Raw genomic sequence first — 26,251 nt, 5'->3', positions numbered from 1 at the left:
GTTGCCCCCTAGTGCCTTTAAGAAGATATGACCGTGTCCTGATCACACACTGAACCTGGGTTCAATTACATGCCTCCTCTGTGATTAGTAACATTTCAAGACTTATTTTTATATTTGAAAAGTATCTACAGCTGTATCTTGAGTTAGTCTTGATTCATTTGATGAATGCCTTGAAATGCTTAATTTTTTTAAACCTAAACCTGGTTAAAAATCTCTGATAGGGCCTTTGAGTCCTCTCAGTATGGAATATTTATGCCCTGTTGTTGTCTGCAATTTGTATTGACGAGCTGCAGATAATGTGTCCTAAGTCAATTTGGCCCGAGTTCAGCGGCGATAGTCTGTCCTGAGCTGCAGATTCCAGTAGTCCATTAAAGTCCAAAATCCTTTCTAAAAGCACACACATGTGGGCGGGCAGTTGTAAAGAGTTCAGTTGACATTTTGACCACAGGCATTCATTCTTATGCTGGTTCGTTCTATGAAAAGAGGGACCTAATGTCTAGGTCTGGGCCCCTCTTAGCCACATTAATGACAACCTTTTGTCCTTCTTGTGAATAAATCTCATTGAGCTGCATTATACCAAAATGGAAATGGCAGCGGAACCTTCTATCTATAACCGCATGAAAGGTCACGGCTATCAGGAGATGGGTGTACTGTACCTGCTATCTTGATAGTAAATCATGCCTTTGTCCTGATTGGCTCGGCTGGCTGCTGAAGACCTCGTGAAGAGTCCATAGAAACTCACTTGAGAAGCTGTTATGGCTCAGTTTGCACATGAACATATCAACCTCAAAGTGAGGATTACATAAACGGAAGAGTTGTGTAATTAACTTTGCCCTCATCTATGTATAAAACTCGAAATTATGATTTGTACGAGATAAATACTTACTTACTTAATACTTAAATACTATACTTAGTGTCCCTATATAAAACAATGCTTTTGACGTAAAGTTCAGAAAAAGATAATAGGGAATAATGGTGAATAGATCCTTTATCCCAATCAATGAAGTTGTCCATTGTGTTTGTTTGCATACATCTTTTGCAGTGAATGTGTGTCCATGAGTTAGTGTGTTGAGAGCTGAAATGCTATTCTGCGTTAATGTGTTAATGCCATGGTATGAGTACATATGTACATTTTGGCATTTGGCTTAATATTTCTATGCCTGTGTCATATAAACAGCCACAAAAACAAAAGCTATTCCAGTTGATTTTTAAGAATGTGTGATGACGTTTTGGAGTTCATCTCTCCTCCCCACGTAGTTCAGGTTTCAATGCAAAGCTGAACTGCAAATATGCATGCTGATTGATGTTCAAGAATTTTAAGTACCCCAGACAGAAGAACGCACAGAACTACAAATCTCAACTTGACAGTCTTAGAACTGAAATGTGTAGAGTTTTAGTTTTTTTGTCACATCAACAAAACTTCAAAGGGCTGTCAGGAATTTTTGCATGTACAATTCTTTTACAAACTTAGTTAGGGTTTGCTTGGGAGTTTCACACTCAGTTGTGTAATAAGTTGGTATAATTGAAATGATGTCGGATCACTCTGTTCTCTTCAGTTAAATGTCCTGAATCATTTTTAGTGGATAACCGCAGGACTCAAACAGGTGCTTCTCTTGAACTTTTCTCAGAGGTATTCTTTATGTTGGAATGGGATTAAAGACTTCTGTGAGTGATTAACATGAGTAGAATATATCTATCCTCACGTGTTTTTAAAAGGTGTGAAAAAAAAAAATATACATTACAATTACACACAGCATGGCACTTATTGTCAATCACTGATAGCTCAAAAAAAACTTATCCTATTTAGCAACTTGACTTTATGCTTTCCAGTTAATGTCAGGGAAATTTTGTTGCACACCACTTGGTGCAGTTTGGGTAGTACATTGAATGCCACTGAACCACAGCCTAAACCATGCAATCGCAGTAGGATGGGACTGTTTCCCAGGCAAGTGCAGTAGGCCATGTAAACAGCAGGACACCTTGAGTACATCTGTTTTGCTGGCATCCACAGCTACAGCAGTGATCCCAAAATTCTACTAAAATAAAGATTAGCCAGACGCTGAACCTGAAGAATTGATTTACATTAAACCCGGATGGGAATTATAGCGATTATTTGATAGCTGTTTTGGGACAAATCTTATGATTTTAACCGTGACGGACAGGCAACCCAACAACACAGTCACCTTGCTCTTTTGTAATTCAGCTGCTTTCTCCTTCAAGCTTTCTCTTGGCAACAGTGCACTTGACCATAAAGATAAAGGGATTTTCGAGAGAAAAAGCATTGTAAACTGCATCCTTTTTTGTTTTGTTTTTTGAGAATGATATTGTTGCAGTTGCTTGCCAACACTGCAGATCAGCATCATCAAATTGTGAATTGCCACATGGACTTAGCGGCTTAAAAATGCAATAGTGTTGTGGAGAGGGATCTGGAGTCTGACCCTGGCGTAATTGCATGCCAGCACAAAGGATTTAGCCACTAATGCTTTGAGAGAGCACAGGAAAAAAAAGAGGGTATGCTGACACATCACAGATGGTCCTCAGCCACTCACTCTCTTCCTTGTCCTGTTAGTCAGCTGTTGTCTGTCTCAGGCCTTGTAAATCACACCCACCCTGCTAACTTGGCTAAGCTCCACACCAGCCCCCACCTATGGACCTGTTTCTAAACATGTGTTTTTGTTGATCTAAGGGGTGGAATCGGCTATTATCTCAAAATGATTGCAGCGTAATTCATTGGCATCACATTATGACCTGATTGACAGAGTTTTCCTTGCTCTTATTAGTTTGCGTATGTTCCAACTTCTAAATCTGCTAGAGTTCATTCAGGGTCCTTATTCTTTCATTTGTACTGTTCGCTCAAAGCTAACGGCCTGGATATGAACCCAAATTCCCTTTTGAGGGGCCACGTTCTTTGGCTGAATCAGACAGTCAGAGTGGTACACAGGGGGCCTGAGGGTGCTCTGCCAGACTAGCTGCTTTGATACTTCATCTCACAGCACCAGGCAATGGGCCTCACCATGACCTCTGTTAGATAACTGTCTTTGCTGGAGAGACAGAAAAAAATACAGTAGCCATGTTTAAATAGAAACCCATGACTGAACCCTAGCTCTATTTAGACCATCTGGTGGTGATGACCATACATTTACAAATTAGTGTGTTGTGATGCTCACGAGGCTTCGTTATTGTCTAGGTGAACAAGGAAGACAATCTCCGGATCTACAAGATGCAGACAACCTCTCTGGTCAGCCTATACAAAGGTAAACCAAGATCTGTAAAGAACATAACACAAGTAGTCAGTTGATTTGGCACATTGGCAGGTAAATTACTGATGTTTGTGTTTTTGTCCCGTAACAGAAGAAGAGCCTTCCGATACACTCCCGGGATCTTGGAAAAGAACAGTTGTGTGGACAGCGAGCAAGAGGAAAACGTGGATGGCAGCCCTGAGAGCCCTGTGCCTCTTTACTTGGCAAAGACCAGCAGTTCTGAGTGGAACAGCTCCGATGACCTTGCTGGACCTTTCTCTGAACAAGAAGAATCTGCCGCTCTTGCCCACATAGACCCTTTCTCGCACAACTATCCCCCACCTTTACCCCCCAAGACCTTTGGCAACAGTCCCGCTGACCCATCTGGTGTCCCCTCCCAACCGCCGGAGGTGCCAACACGGTCGAGCCCCCGCAATGAACCCAAAAATGGTGTGTCCTCACTCTCGCACACCACCCTCCATCGGTGGATTGAGACACCTGCCGAGCACAGGCTTTCATCGGATGCCAGCTCCAAGTCGGGGTCATCGGACCAGGACAGGAACGATCTGTCGGCCAGCGAGAGCGACGAGCGGTTACCCAGTCCAAAGCCCGGACACGATGACGGTCCAGACTCCCCTGGTCTGGCAGATATGGTTCTTCCCACCACTTACTTTTCTGTGGATAGCTGTATGACTGACACTTACCGGGCCAAATACCACAAGAAGCCTGCTTTTTACATGAAAACAGAGGACCATACGTCATCAGGGGAGAGTGATGTCGAAGGAAGGCTTCCTTTGCCAGATGCTCGGCCACCAGAGATTTCCAAAAGCAGAACCGAATCAGGTACTTAATGCTATTTATACTGTTTGTGTAACTGTTTTAGCCTTTTTGTAAATATATAGAATCAGTCTTTGGCTTTTGTCTTGCAGGCTATTCTACCACAAAGACTACTGCAAAGTGGAACCCAATTACTCCAAAAGGACTTGATGAGCATGGTTTCCTATGATTTTAGCAAAAGCATCAATAAACTTAAACCACTTACTGGATGCCAAAAGAAATTGCTATGCACTATGACTGCTACACAGTTTTACTCCTTCTAACTGGGATGTGTATTAGCTCATATACTTTTCATAACAGAAAGTTGGACATGAAACTGGATGCCAAAGAGATTGTAAAAAGAACGGCAGGTGTCCTTAATAGCTATCTTGGTATCAACTGCTCAAAGCTTTGAATGAATAGTGAATTTGCACAGAGAACCAAAAAGGTACAGTAAGAAGTAAAAAACATGCCTAAAACATTTTGCTGTTCATGTTTGGACTTTTGGAACTCAAAAGCAAAGCGTTAGGTCAGTAAAGAATGTGTCACAAAAAAGCCACTTTACCACTCAAGAGATTAAAAGATTTTATTTTACATCAAGAAGTAACACATTTCTTGCAGTTCTACTTTCTCTAACTATTGAATTTCTATTTCTATTGATTTCTATTGAATGCTTTTGTTTGTTTGATTTTGAAGTGTTATGAGGTGTCTGCCCCAATTCTATCTCTTTTTGACATATTATACCTTCCTTTTTGATGAACACAAGTTCCAGTTGGGCACTCTTTTGACACAACTTAAAAATGGATCCCAAGGATCTGTGTAAATATGAAGCTCCAGGACACCCACACAGGTTTTTGGCTGATAAGGCCTTTTCGCAGGACTGTTAGACGCGAAAACTTACAACCTCAGATTCTTGTTGGTACATTGAGTTTATTGATCTCTGTAAATAACATGCATAGTTCTTTCTTTTGTCTCTCCTTTCGTCAAACCTCAACCAGAGGAGGTCTAATATATCAAAATATCTCTAACCACTAGTGTAGGTGTCCAGGGGCTATACTATTACAGGGGAATGGGTACATACGTTAATTTGATTGCTTATTGGTAGAAAAGTATGTCGCATAGTAGCTTGAGGCACAGCCCTATCTCCTCACACGCACACCTTCACACATCCTTTACTGTTTTATTACTTTGCACTGTATCTCTGGTCAGTTGTTTTTCTTTTCACACTCCGTACAGTTATAAGCTTCATTTTTGTTTGTCTTTAACCGTATCAATTATTCAGTTGTCGGTCATGTTTCTTTAAAAAATAGCTCATATTAGCAGCAGGTCCGCACTGATAGGACATGGACATGTGAAATTATCATCTAGAGATAGACAAGGCGTTTGTTTTTTTGAGGGGGATTATTAATAATAACCTATTGTAAAACTGAGTAGTGGACAATTTTTTTTTGGGGTTTAAATTGTTTTATATATGCAGCAGACTCTAATGCACAGTGCCTTTTGTATTTTTCTAGGTCATGACCAGATTCAATTGGAGCCATGATTTGTACAATTCTTTGATTTTAAAGAATTTTTGTAACATCTAATTTTATTTTAATTGATTAATAATTGTTAAATAAACAATTTTATTCAAGCATATCTGTGTGTCAAGCACTATGTTATATTTAAGAGCACAAAGTTTAAAATGTAGCAATGCTGTTCTTGAATCTTTATTATTTAGTAAGAGGAAACCTGGTCTTTGATCACAATGCTAATATTGAAATTATAAAAAAAAAAAAAACATTCCTGATGATGAACTTTGTCTTTGCTAAATAAATAGTTCTTACTGAAACAATATATGCACACTCAACCACTGCTGGGAAATACAGTGATTTGCTGCCACCTGCTGTCATGTATTGTTAATGCACCTAACATTAAATATTGGCTTCCCAACTAAAAATCATGCAGTTCTACAACACACCTCTGATTATGATCAAAAGTATTATTTTTTTTTCTGAATAAATAAATTTTTTTCATAAACCACATTGCATTGTTGTGTATGAAAAGTACTGCAGATGGCCACCTTTATGAACATGGATTGATATCATTCCTTCCAATGGCTTTCTGGCACCTTTGGATGTCAAATCTAATTCTGTGTCACACTTGTGCAGATTGTTTTCATTCACTAGATAGTCTTCCTCCTCCACAGTGGGGCCTCACAAATGTTTTAACCTAAATACACTTTTTCGGTTACCAGTTGTCAATATTTTATATTTTTGACTTTGATTTAAGGTAGTGTTTAATACATGAGTGTTACAAGGACACCTGCCACTTTAAATTAAACACCCAAAAAGAAAGGTCTATCCTGATGAAATGATCACTTGTGGCTCTGTAAATAATGGGCAGAGAAAAGACTATAGACTAATGTGCCACTGGATCAGAATGTGACCTGGAAGTGTAAACGTTTTTCACACTCAAAATAAATATGGATATTTCAGAGAATCATGCTAGTGCCTCTCTAAAATACTTCATATATTGGTATACATTTAATAAGTTTGATCAAGGATGTGTCAAACCCAAGTCTACTTTCTTCTAACTGTTACAAAAACCATCAAATTGAATAATTTAACATTCAAAACGTTGGTTCGCTAATGAGCTACGAAATAATGCCAAAGTAATATCCAGGTCTGGGAAATTGTTAAGGTTGGGCCATGCTGATACATGTATGAGTTCCTTCTAGAGAGTGACTCTACAGCCATTTACACAGACAATGGATTACATAAGACCAATGTTTTGACTTTGAAACAAAGGGATTTCAGGATTTTTGTGTTATGTGAGTGTTCTAACAGAATGTAAATGTTTTCTTAATGTCTTTGAAATGATCCAAGGCTCCCTGAAAGGTCTTCTGATTTTTCTGTTATATTGATGAATCAGAACACAAAATAAGCTAACATACTTTTTTTCATCCTCAAGAGGGAAGTAGAGGACTTTGCAACAAAAAAAATAAAAAAGCTATTTGATCTCGACATTCACAACAATGTGCACTATAACATTTACTTTAATTCATTGTCACTGTGTATTTATGTGTGTTTTTTGAATGTGTCACTCTGTATCTCGGTAGAATGTACTATTCTAGAATGTTTGTGCACAAAAGCGGCCTAGTCTTTTTTTTTTTTTTTTTTAATATGTAATCAAGGTGAAGAGTGTATACGTCATTTAACATTGGTTAAAAAAAAAGACTGAGGGATTATATTATATATTTTTAGTATTATTTCACTTTATTTTAATTCTCCAGCACATTGCCCCTGAAAATGTCTTCATGCTCCAGCAAAAACGATGAAGATGATTAACTACAGGTATTTCAGGATTATACTGACTCCAACAGAAGAGTGCTGGATATATCTAAAATAAGTTCCTACAAAAGACATGAATATGTGGAAACTGCCAAAATGGTAACCGCATAATTGACTTAGAAAGACAGGTAGAGGATGGATTTTCACCCCAACTCATCTGCCCACAAATAAATTATTTGTTGCCACTTGTAGGAAGACAACTCACAAATACAATTAAGTAAGATAATGATTTTTTTTAAATGTAAATTCCAGACCGGAAAATAATTATTCTGATGTTCACTTGAGGAAGAAAAGGAAAAATGTACACCATGCAATGTGTTCAGAGAATCCTGACAATGTTCTGACTCTGCTCCTCATTGCATGGCACGTCTATCATAGTTTTGCTATGCTTCATTTTTAGCTGTCTTCTGGTGTGTGTCTTCTCCACCATCCGTCAGAGTGGGCCTGTCATATGGCTCCACCTCTGCAGCTGCCGTACTTCATTAGGAACCATCAGCTGAGCTCAGTGTCTACTGTCAGAGTCTGACTTCTTTTTTCTGATTTCTCCTCTCTCTCTCTCTCTCTCTCTCTCAAACTGTCCCTCAAGTTCACTCACATCCTTCATCCTCGTATGGTTTCTCACTCTGTCAACCTACCCCAGTCTTTCCTTTCTTACTAAATGTACACTCTGCATCATCTATTCTCCCCGTACTCCAGTTTTAGCCAACTCCTTATTTTTCTTTTCAATTTTTTTTCTATTATTCCCCCTTTAAATCAGCACACGTCTTTTAGTTCTGAATCGACTTAAACAGTTAATTTTACATTTAAATTACAGACAAAATGGAATGCTTCATGGTATGCCTGTTGCTTGTTTGTGTGCATGTGTGTACCTTTAATGCTGTCAGAAAAATCGTTCACATGAGTGTAGCCCAAATAAACCATCTAACAATGTGGTTTCTATGAACATTGATGAGATGTGGCATTAAGGGGCAGACATAGAAGATGCTGTGACAAAATAGCAAAACAGATTACAGTAGGCTACTAGCAGGGCAGGTACATAAAAACAATTATAACACCAGTCCCTGAAATAAAGGTGGTTGCAGCTGAATCCATTATGATGACTGGAATTGTTTTTGCGTGAGTGTTTTACGGTACATTCGGCGTGTTGAAACTAAACATACACAGGTAGGTTTTTCTAGTAGCCCTGATGCAGGACTGATAGATGCTGTCAATCATGCCTTACAGTAGGCCTTCATCATTATTGTTGCAATATAGCTTCTGGCCACAGGTAACAGCACTGAGTACTGATCTACAGAGCAACAAACATGGCAGGGGCTATTTTAGTGAGTTTAATGAAATTGAATCGCACTCATTGGAGAAGGTTGTGTTGCTACATTAAATAGCCTACTTCTGACGTCGACGTCAATTCTCTTGAACTGGGAAGAATGCCACCTGCCGTGCGGTCGGTTTGTATTTTCAACATGTAATGAGGTACCAAACTTCATTAACACAAAATAACTGTGTAAGTGTTAAGTCATCAGAATGAAACCTGTTCTAAAAGCCTCTGATTTATTTCCAAAACAGTTCGTAAGGTGGGACTTTACGAGGAGTGCTTGAACGCAGCTTAGGAAAAGCACATGAGGGGTCTTGCTGCTAATTAGAAGCACCTGCAAGGTTGACAGCCAAACGACAAGAAACTGTCGTTTGAAAGTCACTATATTAAATTATCAAAACTAAAAGAGACAAGCATAACGGTATATTCGAGTAAATAGACAAGTGTGTTTTAACTTAATTTCGGACAAAGACACAAGTTAACGAGTCTCCGGAGTTTTTACGAGCTATAGGCCTATTGGCGATCGAGAGACAGTACAGATGAAGTGGAAGACCAAAGATGTCTACAATGAACACTGCCAGCTCCACAATGGGTGAGTCATGGTGTGTTTTGTTTTTGTCTGTTTTGCTTCTGAGACAAACCATGCCTTTTGATACTTGGAAAAAGCTTCCAGCTCATTTAATATATTTGGTGAAAGTAACAATTAGCAAACTCTGCTAACGGTTAGGAGCTGGCTAGCCAAATTTTTTTCCGTCTACCAAGTAGGTGTAATTTAGAGTCCTCATTAATTAACAAAACAATCGGGTCAGTAGGAAGTCGACATCCTATCACATCTGCTGTTATTGATGTTGTTTTATTCCAAAATCCATGCACCTGTTCATACTCTCAGACCATGTGTAGGAAGTTCAACTTTGTTCAGGTTGGCAGAACGTGCAATAGGGAGAAGGAATGGCCTTAGAGACGTATCTCTTCTGAGGCCTCCAATATGTCCTTTAGGCTACGTTCACACCGCAAGTCTTAATGCCTGATTCTGATTTTTTGCTCAGATCCGATTTTTTGTTTGGCTGTTCACATTACCTTTTAAAATGTGGCCTATATCAGATTCCAGTGTGAACTGTTTGCGGTTTTGAACTGACCCGCATGCGCAAAAGAACAATAACAATGGCATCAGATGCAGCACCCTGTTGCACTAAAGTTAGGGAGGTTATGGAGGAAGTCAGCATTTTTATTTATTATTCAGCTTTTATTTTTTTATTTTGTATTAAAATGTTTGTGTAATGGCAGCCATGCGCAGGTGCTGAGGAGGGGAAGACTGAAGAGAGAGAGACAAATTTGCGGGGTTATGGCTGCAACTTCACTAAAGAGGTCTGTGTGACCGTACGGCCGATTTGCACGTCAGGACCGCTACGGGCCTCCACCACTCTGGCTTTGCCCTCGCACACGCTCCACCTCCCCGGCGGTGCGGCGACTCGGGCCGGTGGTGCGCCCGACCCCGAGGGACCGGGATCTCACCTCAGCCGGTGCACGCCGGATTTCACTTTCATTGCACCACGGGGCGACCCCGACTTGCGAGCGCGTTAAACTCCTTGGTCTGTGTTTACAGGCGGGGGGGCGGTTGATGACATCACCTTTTTACGTGAGCCGATCCCCGCCTTGGCGATGTGACGCGTGGTTGGGTAACAATGAGGACAGCCCGCCCCGGTTAACGGCCGCACTGGAAGCAGGGGGCCCCGCCCCTCCCCGTGGGGAGAGAGGGCGCAGCGAGGGTTTTTGAGGTAAAAGTCACATCAAATCCGCCTTGGCTGTTCACACTGCGGTCGCATTGAAAAAAAATCAGATCTGGGTCGGATTCAGGACCACATGTGGAAGTGGCCTGAATCTGATCTGAAAAAATCAGATCTGGGCTAGATTTGAGTGTTCACACTACTTCTGAAGAAGCCTGACCTGGTCACTTGACCCCAAAAAATCGGATTTGGGCCACTTTGGCCTGCAGTCTGAACGTAGATGGCATATGTTGAAGTGGATCTGCTGGTGATTTGGGTTCTTGGAACAGTGGGAAATGTTGTCCCAAACTGTCTCCCAATCAATTACGTTACCCTCAGGGCTCAGCTCTCGCTCCCATTTCTTTAGTATTGGGAGTTCTCCTACGGATACTTGCATCAGTTTAATATAAATCCTGGACAATAATCCTCTCACAGGAGAATCAACAAGCCATTTAATGATTTGGTGCGTCTCAAGACTGTTCCCCCATGGTACTCCATAACATTTTAGGGTTGATCTTAAGCGAAGCTAAAGGAAGAAGGATGTCCTAGGGACCTCAAAGCTAGCTTTCAAGTCTTCAAAACTTAACATACCTTCATCATTGAGTAACTGGTCTAGAGTATAAATACCTCTGTCACTCCACTGGTTCTAAACAAAAAGTTTGTTACCAGACATTAAGTGTATGTTGTGCCAAATTGCCGTGTTCAAATGCCACTTATTGGTATAGCGTAGTTGCTCCTCCACCTGTTTAAAGTTGGTCAATGTGTTGGTGATAATAGGGCCATAGGCTAGCATACACTTTTTTTATTTTTATTTTTTTTATTTTTTGGACACACACCTGTGAAGGCAAGGTCTTGCAGTCTTAGACTTCCAATGAGGTTTTGCTCTATTTCTCTCCATGGGACTGTAGATGAGGGGTCTATCCACACTCTGAGGGCCCGTAGCTGAAAGGCTCTGTGGTACACTTTAAGGTTAGGGAGGGCCAGGCCTCCCATGTTTGCGGTACGTTGCAGGGTAGAGTATTTTAGCCTGGGTTGTTTATTATTCCAAATGTATTGCCGAATTACGGTATCAAGTTTCTTCCAGAAATGTATTGGTGGGGGTAAGGTGATCATTGTACTTAATTCACGCAGTCCATGTTTATTCACAACAAATAGCAAATGCACAGACAGGCATTTCTTTGAGCAACTGGAGCAAATAGCATTATTTAATTTACTTTGTATGGAATTTCTATGGTTATTTTTTTTTTTTTTTTTTGCTCAAAGTATTTTTCATAGTTTTGTTGTTTTTTTTTTGTTTTTTTTTAGGTTATACAAATTGAAGTACAGTTTGAAACATTTTAACAAAATCCCATCCCACAAGTAATAAGCATTGCACCATTAAAAATTTACAATAGCTGCCTCTAAAATTAGATTTGTGTTCATCCAGACAGTTTTCTTGGAGGTAGCATCTAGTGGCCATCAGAGGAAATATAGCTGTAGGCATGATCTGGCTTTTGGTGATGGTGGTTGTTGCCTAGTTAAAACTAGACGGTAGTAGGGGCGGCTTCTGGCTTACCCAGTTAAGTGTGCGCCCCATGTAGGCTTAATCCTTTGCAGTGGCCCGGTTTCAAATCCAACTTGCGGCACTTTGCTGCGTGTCACACACACAAATCTTATCTTAAATAATAAATAAATAGAAAATTGTAAAAAGTTTGAAATTTGTTTACTTGTGCTAATGCAATGGTAAAGTTGTGGCGCCCCTGCATGAAGCTTGTTGCCCACTGTCGTGTGTGTGTGTGTGTGTGTGTGTGTGTGTGTGTGTGTGTGTGTATTTTTAATGCTGAACGTACTTGGTTTGTTGCTGTAGGAAACAACCACATTTTAAAAGTAATTTAGATTCAGCTTTAAGCTGCAAGTTTATGATTTTTCCGCTGACTAGATCTCCGGCTGTGAGGAAAGAGTTTCTATTTAAGAAGTGGGGTTGACAAAATGGCTGTAGTTAAGACCGATTTCATTTTTTATGTCAGGCGTTTTAGATTGTTGCTTTTTCGATGTAGAAGTTCACATTGAACTTGAAGTGCCATTACCAGTTTAACATAGCTTTTCAAATGTGAGGCTAAGTTTGAACAAAACATCATTTTGCTGTAATTCAGCATGACTATCTATTTTCACTCTTTCTTTCAAATTTGTTATTTTCCTTTTCTCACACTGTTCGTTTTTCTGCTTTTACTGTCTTGAGTGTAGTTATTCTTCAGTAGACCACCCTGTGCCCAGTTCTGTACATGTGCATACACAAACATGCACACACAGCCCACAGGCTTCTGTTCTTGTTGTCATTCTGACAAGCAGTAGGAACAGGATTATGGGTAGAGGCCCTCTTACTTGGGGCAAAAGAGAGTGTGAAATCTGATTGATTTGGAAGATTTAAAAAATGGTTCCCTGTGAGGTCGGTGGAATCCTAAATATGAGCAGGCTGAAAAAGTATAGCAGTAGGGTGTAGTCTGTTCCGGGGATTTGCCAAATTTTCTGACTTGAGAGGGTGGCTTAATAGAGGACAGAGAGAAGAAGCTGCGGGGTGCAGGTGGCAATAGCTACTTTTTCCTAGCATCTCTTTTGCAGGTTTAGTTATGTTGATGCTCTACTGTTAACTTGCTATAGGATATTTCAGTGATATCAAGATATTTTTGGTTCAAAATGGGCTCTTTTGTAGCTAAATATCACAAAAAATGTAGTTGTAAGTTTTTGAAAAATTGACATTTTGTCCTGTCTTTTTAAAAGCTGTGTATGCATATATCTTCCCTAATGCAGCTCTTGTATCAAAAAAGCTTCACAAATTACACATGCAAAGTTCTGTGCTAGAGTATTTACCACATGAGATGTCTCCTTTTGGCATTATCATAATTCATCACTAGGGGGCATTACAGTGTTGGGTTTTTGTTCCACTCCAGCCTGAGGCTGTTAGGCAAAACCCACTTGCTGGTTTCCACCAGTTCCACTTATAAACCTCTTCCACTTGCTTGAATGAAATAAAATCACTATAATAACTGCATAGTGCAGAGTAACCGTAGCACAAGAGTGAGAGGGAAGTGCTGTCTTTTGGGTAATAAAAAAAACATCTTTTGTTTGTGGCCGTACAGGAGTGGAGGACATATGCACACCAGCAGGACACATTTTGAGATTGTCACATAATTCCAATTTCACGTGTTATTGAAAGGCTTTACAAAGGGCATGGCAACGGACAGGGGCGGATTTAGAAAAATATTTATGGGGTGGCGAGAGGGGGGCAGGAATTTTTGAGGGGTGGCAACATATGGCGTATATATACTGAATTTAATCAGTTAAAACAGTTTGATGAGAAATAGTATGTACACACGGGCACAGGCTGCCATTTACAAAATCATACAGACAAAAGTCTTGCATTTGATGTTTCATGTGAAACCGTTCATATTAGGAATAAGTGACCATACAATGTGATCTCACTTAATAGGAGATAGAAGTAAGGTGCATTATCACAGGAAAGGCATTAAGGTAAGACACAGGTGATGAGTGGCAGATGTGTGAGAGGGGAAGCAAACGGTTGCAGTCGGACATTGGAGATTCACGCGTAAATTGTCAAATTGGCCATAACTTTTAATTTGTTGCTGGCAGCCGGGGTGACAAGGCTTTCTTTTATGCCACCCCGGTAGATCTGCCCCTTGCAACAGACACTGATATCTTTGGTTGAAGGCATCATCAGCATTCTATGAAATTTGTTGTTGTATGCTCCACTAGCTGTGTGCCTTCCAATCTTTCTCTTTTCTGTCTTCTCCCTTATAATTCATGTTATAATTCCTGATATTTTCCCCTCCGCTGTATGTAAGATTTAACCCAAGATGGTATTCTATGATGACATGGTGCTGCTCTGTTTGTTTTTGTTGCCTTCTCAAGGCATATTGTTATTTCTCTACACCTGCAACAAACCACTACCATCTTTCCTCACCTGCAACAAATCAATGTCATGCAAGAAGGAAGCTTAGACTCTATAATACACCGAAAGCTATTACAAGGATTAGAATGATAGTAAAATGTACAGAGCAAGACAGAGACAACACTGAACTTGAAATGTGTCTTTCATTAATAAGTGCTTGCTGTTAACTTTTTCTCCTTTCTCCCACATTTGAGTGTTTTCATTGCAATTTGAACATTTTAATCCTTTCTTTAGCTAAGAAAAGTTTTTACGTGGTCTTCCATAATCTTCCTGCTTTTTTACAGAGGCCATGCTGATTGCATGTTAGTGTTTTGACCCCAGCTGATTGTTTTTGAAAACAAATTTAGAAAACGGTTCACATACTTTTTTGCTATAATCGCTAAGTCCCCAAAGTTAACATTGATGATTGTTCTGTGAATGTGTGTTCAGGATTTGGCGTGCGGGGGGTGGGGTTAACCGCCATCTAGCGGTAATACGTTGCTTCTTTACTGCAGTAAGAATAAATCTATACCGTCACAACCCTAGATGTGTCGATTATCTTTTTTTTACAAGTCAAGTTACAAGTCTTTTCAAAATGTCAGCCGCGTAGTAAATAGTTAGCATTTTGTTCTAAGTGAATTGCCTTTAATATACGCCAATAAATCACAAAAACACAATCATTTGATACATTTATTTCTCATAAATGTATTCCATTAATGCTTTAAAAATTTCATCATATATGTTAAAAGCCTGCAAAATGGCCGTATATGGTGGAATGACTCTCGCACTCATCGGCAAGTGGGAACAACATCCTCCCTTCTTACTGCCTGAGATGATGTGTAAACACGGGTTCAAGTAGAAGCTTGGTGTGGCTTGTGCCTCGGAGCAGAAATGGGGCGTATCGCGTTGTGTCCCTGTACATCTAGCAGCCGTGCTTTTGTTGTCTCCCTGGAAACCATTACTGCGCTGCCGCTGGCAGCGGTCTGTCACGGATTCAGGTGGAAACACAAGCATCTTTTGGTGCCAGTGAAAAAGGAAGGCAAATTAGTAATGAAGGGGAGCATTTGCAAATGGCTGTGAAGTCTGCAGGCTTAAAAGGGTTGATAACCATGGCTTAGCTCTACCTTCTCCCTCAAGCAGCTTTAACTGTGTGGTCTCTTTCTCTTCAACCTTTTTGTTTGTATACAGTTTGCTGAATTCTGTGTGCACAAAGACCATGTGGGTGATGTGTTTTGTGAGACTTTTGTTTTTATTGAGGAATTTTATTGAGTTGTATAATTGTTTTAGTTGTCTTTGTCATTTCATATGTTTTATGCATATTTTGAACCGCTCATTCATACACCCATAAACACATTGGGCTGTCTTCTACTTAAGAATGGTTACCATGTTATTAATTTGCATAACTTTAAGCAGTACAGCAAATGTCTTGTGCTAGAGTCCGACCTTGAAACAGTCCCTCCAGGATTTCGCGGCCTTTTTTTGAGATTGTTGCGGCCCTGAATTTGTGGCAACTTTTGTAAAAAAAATTGCGATTAAAAGTTGCTTTGAAGTTGCGAGAGTTTTTTGTTGTTGGTAAAACAAATAAAAGGAAACTTCTTTTGGGGAGAATAAAACTACTCTGGGCTGAGTTTTCCTAGTAACCTTACCAAAAAGGCACAGGATGCTGCAAATGTTGGTATAATATGAAAGGCTGGATTTAAGACAATTATAATTGATTGAATAAATCAAATTTGAACATATATGTCAATTGTGTGTGTGTGTGTGTGTGTAAGGAGGAGCTTTCTTGCGCTTGTCCTCTTCTCTGTTGTAACGTCATCTCTTTGACACGCACACTACAAAATGAGCTCCAAAAGATTTGCAACGGAAGAAGTTTTAGCACAGATTTTTGATGGTAATAGTGATGTAGAGGAAGAGGTTTCAATGCTATTGACGATCCCGATTATGAATTTTCCTATGATGAAGAGGATTCAGGGAACCAGTCTGGTGGAGTATACATTAGCATCAATCAATCAATCAATCAAAATGTATTTGTATAGCGCTTTACAACAACCAGCAGGTATCCAAAGTGCTTCACATCAGGAATGGGCAGCAATCATCCTCAACAGAGGGGACATGGACAGCTAATGATGGTAAAATAAAATGGTCAACATCCCCACACTGACACCAAGGCAGATTGTCATCAAAATGATTCCAAGCCCCACAAGAGTTTCTGCCACACTAGTTGATGATATTCAATCACCATTTCATCTCTTCATATCTCAACCAATAGAGGATCATACTGGACATGACCAACTTGCAGGGGAGGTGTGTACTTCAAGAGAAATGGAAGCCACTGGATCAGATTGACTTGCATGCATACATTGAAATCCTAGTATTAGCTGGAATGTACAAATCAAAGGGAGAAGCAACTGCCAGTCTGTGGAATGAAGAGAGTAAGGCCAATATTTCTAGCAACAATGTCTTTTGGAGTCAATTCATACGAAAGCTTGGGTGTTCCACAACACCAGAGCTGGTCGACGTGAAAGAGACAAACTAGCTGCCATCAGAGATGTATGGGATAAATGGGTCGAAATTGTACCTGTCTTGTACAATCCTGGTCCCCATGTCATTGTAGATGAAGGCCTTGTTCCATTCAGGGGGCGCTGTCCCTTCTGACAGTACATGCCCAACAAGCCTGCCAAGTATGGCATCAAAATATGGGCATCCTAGGATGCTAAATCTCATCCTAGGATGTCAATATTTTGATGCCATATTTGGCAGGCTTGTTGGGCATGTACTGTCAGAAGGGATGCTAAGCATGGAATATGCAAGTGTATACCTAAAATATTTTCACTAAATAATTGGTAAAAACAGTTTGGGGGGAAAAATGTTTGAGGAAAAAAACGTTTGTTTTGAGTGTATTTACACTGTACGGGTCATTTTGACCCGTAACATCAATGTAATTTTTTTTCAACATAATACAAGGGTTAATTTCCTATCCTGGTCTGGGACTAGGGGTGGGCGATATGGACAAAAACTATTTAATAATATCTTCCGACTTTGACAATACGATAATTAGACAATATAGTTTAAAAATGTGTTTTTAAAAGTCTGAGTTACTTAATCATTGATGATAATGGGCACAATGTTGAATGAAAACAGTTATTTATTTTCTTTAAAATTTAAGTATTCAAGTAAAAACAATTCAAAGACAAAATACTACTATACTAATTGAACTAGTGTAGGAACATTGAACTCTGAGTACACATTCAGTTGTACACCTCTGCTGTAATGTAAATTGTGCAGCATACAAGCAAGATGAAATCATAACAATAAACAGTGGGCTCTGTTCTGTAACATATTGCACACAACCATGTCTTTATTGGAAGCAGTCCTGGAGCTGTGATAGGGCAGTGTCAGACCAGGTTTTGATAGTCCTTCTACTTGGCTGTATAGTCCTTCTGACCGGGACTTATGCTGGGATCAGGAATAGTTTATGTGATCTGACTGGCCCAAGTGAGGGAGAGGAGCAGTTCTGTGTGCTTTCTTGATGTTAGAGTATACATGGTCTAGTGTGTTCTTCCCTCTAATAACACATGCTACATGCTGGAAAAAGCTGGTGGAGTACAGACTTTAAGGACTCCTTGTTAAAGTCCCCTGCTACAATATGTATCCCCCCCCTCCCCCCGCGCTGCAGTTTGTTCACTATGGTTAACAGTGAGCCAAACTTGTGCGAACGTTAGCATCGGGGGCTATGTAGACGGCAGTGTGCTGTTTTCTTGGTAAATAAAATTGCCTGTATATAACCGACAGGGCTCCAGGTCAGGTGAGCCGTGCAGGGCAGCGATCCTGCTGTTGGTACGCCGTTCATTATGCACAAAAATGCAGTCCTCCGCTCCGCCTCTGGTCTGACTGTTGCCGTAGTTATTTTCTCATCCTGCCGGTAGCTAGCTCGGCGTGCTAGCGCCGACAACAACCTGGAGCGCCCGGTCTGGCTGTGTCCTCCGGGATGTTATAAGCCGCCTGGAAGGTTCTCGTGGTGTGTTGTATTGTGGTCCTGTATTGATCAGTGTGGCTGTACTTGTATAAATATACACCGACAGGAGAGCTAGTAGCCGCTGCACAATCGCGCGCCGCCATCTTTGTTGACACGAGTGAATGTGTAGCGTTCCAATACGTGTTTTGAAGTGTTTTTTTTTCTTAGTAATTTAAATTCTCGATAATGTCAATTTGCACATTGTTAACACAACAATGACTATTATCGTAGACAATATTATTGTAAACGATATATATTGCCCACCCCTATCTGGGACACACATTTATATGGTTTGATGAAGTACTTATTGGACTTTAAAGGTCCCATGACATGGTGCTTTTTGGATGCTTTTATATAGGCCTTAGTGGTCCCCTAATACTGTATCTGAAGTCTCTTTCCTGAAATTCAGCCTTGGTGCAGAATTACAGCTGCTAGAGCCAGTCGCACAATGAGCTTTCCTTAGTATGTGCCATTGCTGTGTCTGTAGCTATTGAGGTGGAGGGTGGGGGTGTGGCCTTGACCAACTGCCACTTTGCTCGTTTGAAAGCCACGATGTCTCTCTCTCTCATGGGTGGGCCAAATTCAGTGGGCAGGCAAAGCAGAGAAAGGGGAGGTAACCTTGCTCAGAAAAGCTCGGGAAGGCAGAGCAGGATACCCAGGGCTCGGTTTACACCTATCACCATTTCTAGCCACTGGGGGACCATAGGCAGGCTGGGGGAACACACATTAATGTTAAAAAACCTCAAAGTGAAATTTTCATGCCATGGGACCTTTAACTTATCATTGCACTTACAATAATGAGCATAGCTGTCCTCAATTTAGGTAATTGTGTACGTCTCTTCTCCGTTTTTTCCTGCATCCACCGTGTAGATGAGCAGCAGCCTTGCCCGCTGCAGAGAGCAGCATTCAGCGACTTTAGAGTGAAAAATCATTAAAGCGTACGTTGATGTTAAAATGTATACAGGTTGGCAGGACACTCTGAAATGTTTGTTGTACGTTTTGTTGGTAAATGTGAGATGTTGGATTCACACCCGTCTCGTATTCCTATCCGAAACAAGGAAATGAATTTGGTGACATACGTGTGTTACGTCAGCCCGTTGTCACAATCCCGCTTGGTCAGTGGCTCTCAGCGTTCCATACTGATGCAAAGTCTGGCACCTGGGACTGCTGTGATTGGTTGAAGTCACGGGACACTCTGGTTATTGGTTAAAGTTGCAGTGATTGGTTATAATTGTGAGTCCCACTGAATTCACGGTGATTGGTTGAATTGTTGCAATAGTGACATTGCAAATTTCTGGAGGGACTGTTGAATATTAACCTGACTCCGCCAGATGGATTGCTTCGCATTTGCTCGGCATATCCACCTGGGAACTTTCTGTTGGAGAACTTTTGGGAAGGGATGAAAATACTGGTTAGCTGATTGGATAAACCATCTGTCTATCACCACCTATGTTGGTGATTGACGGGCCAAATCAACCAGTCGGATCAAACTCTTGCCGAAACCAGTCTGGAGAAGAGCAAAAACATCTCCAGTGCCGTTTTTTTTTTTTTTTTTTTTTTTTTTCTTCTTTCAATGAAGGAATACTTTCTAATTTGGATAGAACTTGCACAATAGCTACGCTCTTCTCATCCATGGAAGCTGCTATGTTGTTTAGACTGTTGTTGTTGTTAAACAGTTGCTTCTCGTTGCGTCACACCTAAACCCACCTCAGAACCAACACTGATTGGTCGGTCGTTTGGTGAACGGCTCCAAATTTTCTCTATCTCAAGATGCCAGACTGATCTGCGAGTAGAAAACTGGAGCTCGTGAGATCAGGACGGTCTCACTAGGCTACTTGAATATGAGGTCAATAAGGTAATCTACCCTTCAGTCATTTGAAGTATGCTCAGTTTTGCTAAGCATGAAATGGCTTTGCAACTTTGTCATTTATTTCATGCCAAGGAGGAAAAGCAACCTTGTCTTTAACACTTGTTTAAACAGACCATGGATGCATATCATTTGTAATCTCCATCATCCACTTATGTATTTGTGTGAACAGCTTTGGTTGCAAGGATCAGTTGATTGACATTGTTCAAGCAGACACAATTAATGCTCTCAAAGACTTTTAGTGTTCAGTGCTGTTCTGTGGTTACTTTTGCATGCTGCACATTATCCAGCTTAATGCTCCTGTGTTCTTGGAGGGTCAAAGCATAAAGCATTATTTAAACTAGCACCGGGTTGCGCTTGTTAGGAAAATGGCCATATAAATAGTATACCATATATTGTGATTATATTGGCCAGGATTATTGTGATATGATTATTATTTTTATTATTTATATTAATGATTTCATTGTATCTGAGTATTTCAAACGCTTAATAAAAAATGTTTACAACAACAAAAAAGAATTTCAGTAATGGGTCACCAGATTACAAATGAAGGAAGATGAAAATAGCGATGGTCTAAGCGAAGAGACAGGCGAGAGAAAACGACAGAAAGTTTGGGATTATTTTAAGCTGCAAACATGCTGCTACATCATCTCGGTAGAAAACATCCAGTGTACTCATCCATTCCACGGAGCGAACCCGACACAAGGTAGCTAACGTCTGCTGCTCTCGTCCACCGCGCTGTTTTACACAACTAGCCTACAGCATGCTACTCTGCTAACAGCCATATTTTACCAACAAGCTAAAACGAAAGCTGTCAGTTTGTAGTCTAACTGTTTATTAGTTTGCTACTAATCTTTGGAAAATTAACTGCTGCCGGAGACAAACTGGCTCCTCCCCCCAGCATGACCACTTAATATGCACGTGAATGCATCATCATTCCGGTAATGTCTGCATTCTTTATTCTTTCTCCTCACTGTGTATTAGCCTTCTGAAAATGTGTCCCCCAGAACAGTGTAGTTGAATAGACCTGCTGTAAGCTTTGTACCGTCACATTTACCCTCTGGTTAGTGAACAGCTCATATCCAGTGCAAAGAGCCAAAGGCAAGGGTCTTGGAATTTGGCAATAAAAGTTTTTTTCTTTTTCTTTTTTTTTGTAAACGGCAATAATAAATATTTACTATTGCTGTTTACTAAGTATTTCTTAACTGATTACTCGATTAATCGATGGAATAATCGGTAGAATACTCAATTACTAAAATAATCTATAGCTCTAGCCCTAATACAAATATTAAATACAATACGGTTTCAAAGAACTAAATTTCTCCATTAACAATGCCATGATTTATTGTGCCTTTGCTTGAATGCTTATTAGTTGAGGCCGTCAACTGTTTGATCAAAGTTGTACGCTTTACAAATGGCTCAAATCCCATTGCTCATCGCCAGTACTTCTAGTAAAGAGAAGATACCCTTCGTGCACATCATAAGCAACTTAATTTTCATTAAGACTGATTATGCTTTATGGTAAATTTAATTTACATGATCCTATGATTAATGTTCTCAGCGGACTATACTTAAGAGGGAGTAGTGGGATAACATGTACTGCTCCTAGTTTAGTGAAGGACTACACATAATAGAAGCCAACTTTTGGGCAGTTATGCATAACATGTAATAGAGCTGCAGAAGATAGAATTGTAAATCAGTGTTGTGATAAACACAGATTAATGACACTATTGTTTTACCTGTTGATTACAGAAATTGTCTTCTGTAATTTTAGATTTTGAGGTTTTTATTTGGATACTTACTATTCAAGTAGATTATAAATATATAGTAAATTATGGCTAAAAAGCAAAACGCACACAATGTAAGAAAAGGTAGGTACATTTTGAATCCTTTTGAGATCAGGGATTGGTATGCCTTGTCATCGATGCAACAAGCCGCTTGCAGTGCTCAAGGCCCTTCTATTTATTCTCCAATGATAATGTTGTGCTCATACAGTACTGTATGCCTATGTCATAGGGAAAAGTACAAGTAAATATTCTTTGACATTAGACAAAACTGTGCACACAAATGCGTGCATACAGAGACAGATCACAACCCCCACTGCTGTCATCAAATTAATCCATTTTGGATTTCACAAATATGACCTGTGATTGCTGGTTGTCAGTAGGGGAGGGGGTGGGGGGGGGGTCAGTCGGCAGCTGATACATGAAATGATTGGGAGAGTGCAGCGTGTTCCCATTATCTTGTCCCTTGCATGGTAATTATCACTCCTGCTCTTTCTGCACCACTGCTCCCATCTCTCCTCGCCATTGTAATCGTGATTGACTGGTACGGCGGCCAAAACAGCGCAGTCTGAAAAGGCATCAGACACACATCTCATAACCGCCCTGCCATTTGATCTTCTCCTCCTCCTTCGCACTGACTGCTCCTCTGTCTCTCCTCCATTTTTTCAGGTTGAAGGGAAGTGGCAGCCTGACGATAAAACATGCTTGTAGATGAGTACAGATTTGACATGCCAGAAGCGTGTTATTCAGTGTTTTCTTATTCGGTATGATTGAATATAATTACAGTTTATATTCGACCCATGCATGAATTGATAATTCATGCTTTCAGTGGTCCTTAGGGCAGCGATAAGGTATACGATATAATGGATACACATAACTCTACTTGCAGACATTAAATTCGCTACTGGAGGAGAAAAAATGTAGAAACACAAATGTATGACAAACTTTTAGTAGGGTGGACGCTGCTCAGTTTACCTGAAGTAAAGATTTGGGCTTTCATTTTCATTGGTGCTTTCAAATGCCAGACAGTCTTTCTCTGCGACAGTTCTGAATGATACACCTTAGAGGGGGAAGTTCATCAGCAGCTACTGAAAGTGCCATCGATTGAGCTGCCCTGAGCCCCGCAAGGTAATGGATTGGATTTATCCCTCTCTGGATAAGGCTTGTACTCAGGTGTGTGTGTGTACACATGCATGCATGCACCCACCGACACATGCATGCACACAAATTTACAGTAGTGATCTCTGCACATGTGCGTTTTACACAATCAAGCACTGACTCCTCACATACCACACATCTAAACAACACACACTGGCAACCTCTGAAAACTTGTGACATTCAGCAGACAGACAGTTGGGATCAAAGGCAGTGGTTTTATTGTCAGCAGCTACATGGATAGGGAAAAAACAAGACAAGGAGATAGTACTTTGATAGATATCATGACATTTGTCAGGCATCTGTCTGCTTATTTTAGGAGTGAGAGATGAGTATCATCAAATCCATATTTTGAGGACGGAAAAACGGCTCAAAGTTGATGGAAGATGTCTTTTAAAGTGAGAGTCCCAGCAGCTCAGCTGATGAGTATTTCTTGTGTTTTTATGGCAAAGCTTCCTCAGACAAATATTAAGCAAATCGTCATCAATAAATCGTTTCAAGAGCCATTTAAGCATTTCAAGTCTCATTATGATGACATGGGTAAACAGATTGGAAGATGTAAAACTCTCGATTAAAGTGGCATTCCACTTCTCTAAATTTTAAAGAGGCAATGCATCATGAATGTGTCCAACCAAAGTAGAGCATAGTTGAAGAGCGAACTAATTAGACTAATCTTTTTGCCAGGAGGTTTACCTATAATGGTTATAATGTACGGACTGTAATATGATTCAGAAAACATTTAGTGGCAATCCATCTTCCCCATGCCTCAAGGCAATGGTGTGAGCATTTGTGTGTATGCATTCATATGCACAGATTTGCAAGGTCTGAATTTGCACACCCATTGTAACTATCATCGTTAATGTTGAAAACTGCAGAACCATACTTTCAAAACTCTTGTAGATCGTGTTTATTAATGAGCAGAGCAATGTGTGTTATGAAGTGTTACATTTGAACAATAGCAGATATATTCATGCTTTTATAAATTAACTTATCCATCATATATATTTTACTAGTAAAATTACTGCCATGCTTGTATTACTAAAATTTCAAAGTGTCAAATTAACAATACATGTTCTCCGTGAACCATCACCTTATCGTGGTGGAGAGGTTTGTGTGTCTCTGTGAACCTGAGGGCTGTGTTGTCTGGAGCTTTGTGCTCCTGGTAGGGTCTCCCAAGGCAAAGTGGTCTCAGGTGAGGGGCCAGACAAAGAATGGTTCAAAAACCCCAATGAAAAAGCTAAGCAGAGATGGAGTGACCCTGCCCGGAGGAAGCCCGGGGCCCCCGTCTGGAGCCAGGCCCAGACGGTGGGCTCGTCGGCGAGCGCCTGGTGGCCGGGTTTGCCACGGAGCCCGGCCGGGCACAGCCCGAACAAGCTACGTGGCAACTCCCTCTCCATTCCATGGGCCCACCACCTGTGGGAGGAACCGTTGGGGTCGGGTGCGATGCCACATGGGTGGCAGTGAAGGTCAGGGGCCTCGACGGACCAGACCCGGGCGGCGGACGCTGGCTCTGGGAACGTGGAACGTCACCTCTCTGTGGGGGAAGGAGCCGGAACTGGTGCGGGAGGTGGAGCGCTACCGGTTAGATCTGGTGGGGCTTACCTCTACGCACAGTCTTGGTTCTGGAACCATACTCCTGGATAGGGGTTGGACTCTTTTCTTCTCCGGAGTTGCCCAGGGTGTGAGGCGCCGGGCGGGTGTGGGGATACTCACAAGCCCCCGGCTGAGCGCCGCTGTGTTGGAGTTTACCCCGTGGACGAGGGGTCGCCTCCCCCACGCCTGCGGGTTGTGGGGGAAAACTCTGACTGTTGTTTGTGCATATGCACCAAACAGGAGTTCGGAGTATTCGGCCTTCTTGGAGACCTTGACTGGAGTCCTGCATGGGGCTCCAGTGGGGACTCCATTGTTCTGCTGGGGGACTTCAACGCACACGTGGGCAATGATGGAGACACCTGGAGGCGTGATTGGGAGGAACGGCCTCCCCTGATCTAAACCAGAGTGGTTGTTTGTTGTTGGACTTCTGTGCTAGTCATGGATTGTCTATAACGAACACCATGTTCGAACATAGGGATGCTCATAAGTGTACCTGGTACCAGAGCACCCTAGGCCGAAGGTCAATGATCGATTTCATAATCGTTTCATCTGATCTGAGGCCGTATGTTTTGGACACTCGGGTGAAGAGAGGGGCAGAGCTGTCAACCGATCACCATCTGGTGGTGAGTTGGGTCAGAGGGTGGGGAAGACTCTGGACAGACCTGGTAAGCCCAAACGTGTAGTGCGGGTAAATTGGGAACGTCTGGAGGAGGCCCCTGTCCAACAGACTTTCAACTCACACCTCCGGGCGGAGCTTTTCGTGCATCCCTGTGGAGGCTGGGGGCATTGAACCCGAGTGGACAATGTTCAAAGTTTCCATTGCTGAAGCTGCAGCGAGGAGCTGTGGTCTTAGGGTCTTAGGTGCCTCAAGGGGCGGTAACCCACGAACACCGTGGTGGACAACGGTGGTCAGGGAAGCCGTCCGACTGAAGAAGGAGTCTTTCCGGGATATGTTATCCCGGAGGACTCGGAGGCAGTTGCAGGGCACCGAAGGGCCCGAGGGCTGCAGCCTCTGCCGTGAAAGAGGCAAAGCAGCGGGTGTGGGAGAAGTTTGGAGAAGACATGGAGAAGGACTTTCGGTCGGCACCAAAGTGCTTCTGGAAAACTGTTCGCCACCTCAGGAGGGGGAAGCGGGGAACCATCCAAGCTGTGTACAGTAAGGATGGGACACTGTTGACCTCAACTGAGGAGGTAATAGGGGGCGGTGGAAGGAGCACTTTGAGGAACTCCTGAATCCGACTAATACGCCCTCTATGTTAGAGGCAGAGCTGGAGGATAATGGGGGATTGTCGTCGATTTCCCAGGCGGAAGTCACTGATGTAGTCAAACAACTACACAGTGGCAAAGCCCCGGGATTGATGAGATCCGTCCAGAAATGCTCAAGGCTCTGGGTGTGGAGGGGCTGTCCTGGTTGACACGCCTTTTCAACATTGCGTGGAAGTCTGGGACG

At 41.5% G+C, this 26,251-nt stretch overlaps 1 protein-coding gene and 1 long non-coding RNA gene across 4 annotated transcripts in view; both read left to right on the top strand.

Moving 5' to 3' along the window:
• Positions 1-6,014, top strand: part of usp53a (ubiquitin specific peptidase 53a) — a 32,157-nt gene extending 26,143 nt beyond the window's left edge. For all 3 annotated transcript variants that reach the window (XM_028564123.1, XM_028564124.1, XM_028564125.1), the window contains exons 15-17: positions 3,188-3,254; positions 3,352-4,082; positions 4,169-6,014. In XM_028564123.1, coding sequence (XP_028419924.1) covers positions 3,188-3,254; positions 3,352-4,082; positions 4,169-4,245 — 875 coding nt within the window. In that variant the 3' untranslated portion in view covers positions 4,246-6,014. The remainder of the gene's footprint in view (positions 1-3,187; positions 3,255-3,351; positions 4,083-4,168) is intronic.
• A 3,010-nt stretch (positions 6,015-9,024) lies between these two features.
• Positions 9,025-26,251, top strand: part of LOC114545733 (uncharacterized) — a 233,926-nt gene continuing 216,699 nt past the window's right edge. The window contains exon 1 of the long non-coding RNA XR_003690929.1: positions 9,025-9,291. This is a non-coding gene — a long non-coding RNA (uncharacterized LOC114545733). The remainder of the gene's footprint in view (positions 9,292-26,251) is intronic.

The sequence above is a fragment of the Perca flavescens genome, chromosome 19, assembly GCF_004354835.1.
Source record: "Perca flavescens isolate YP-PL-M2 chromosome 19, PFLA_1.0, whole genome shotgun sequence".
Classification (NCBI taxonomy): Eukaryota; Metazoa; Chordata; class Actinopteri; order Perciformes; family Percidae; genus Perca; species Perca flavescens.
Note: the sequence above shows the minus strand (reverse complement) of the source record. Positions and strands in the feature narration are given on the sequence as shown.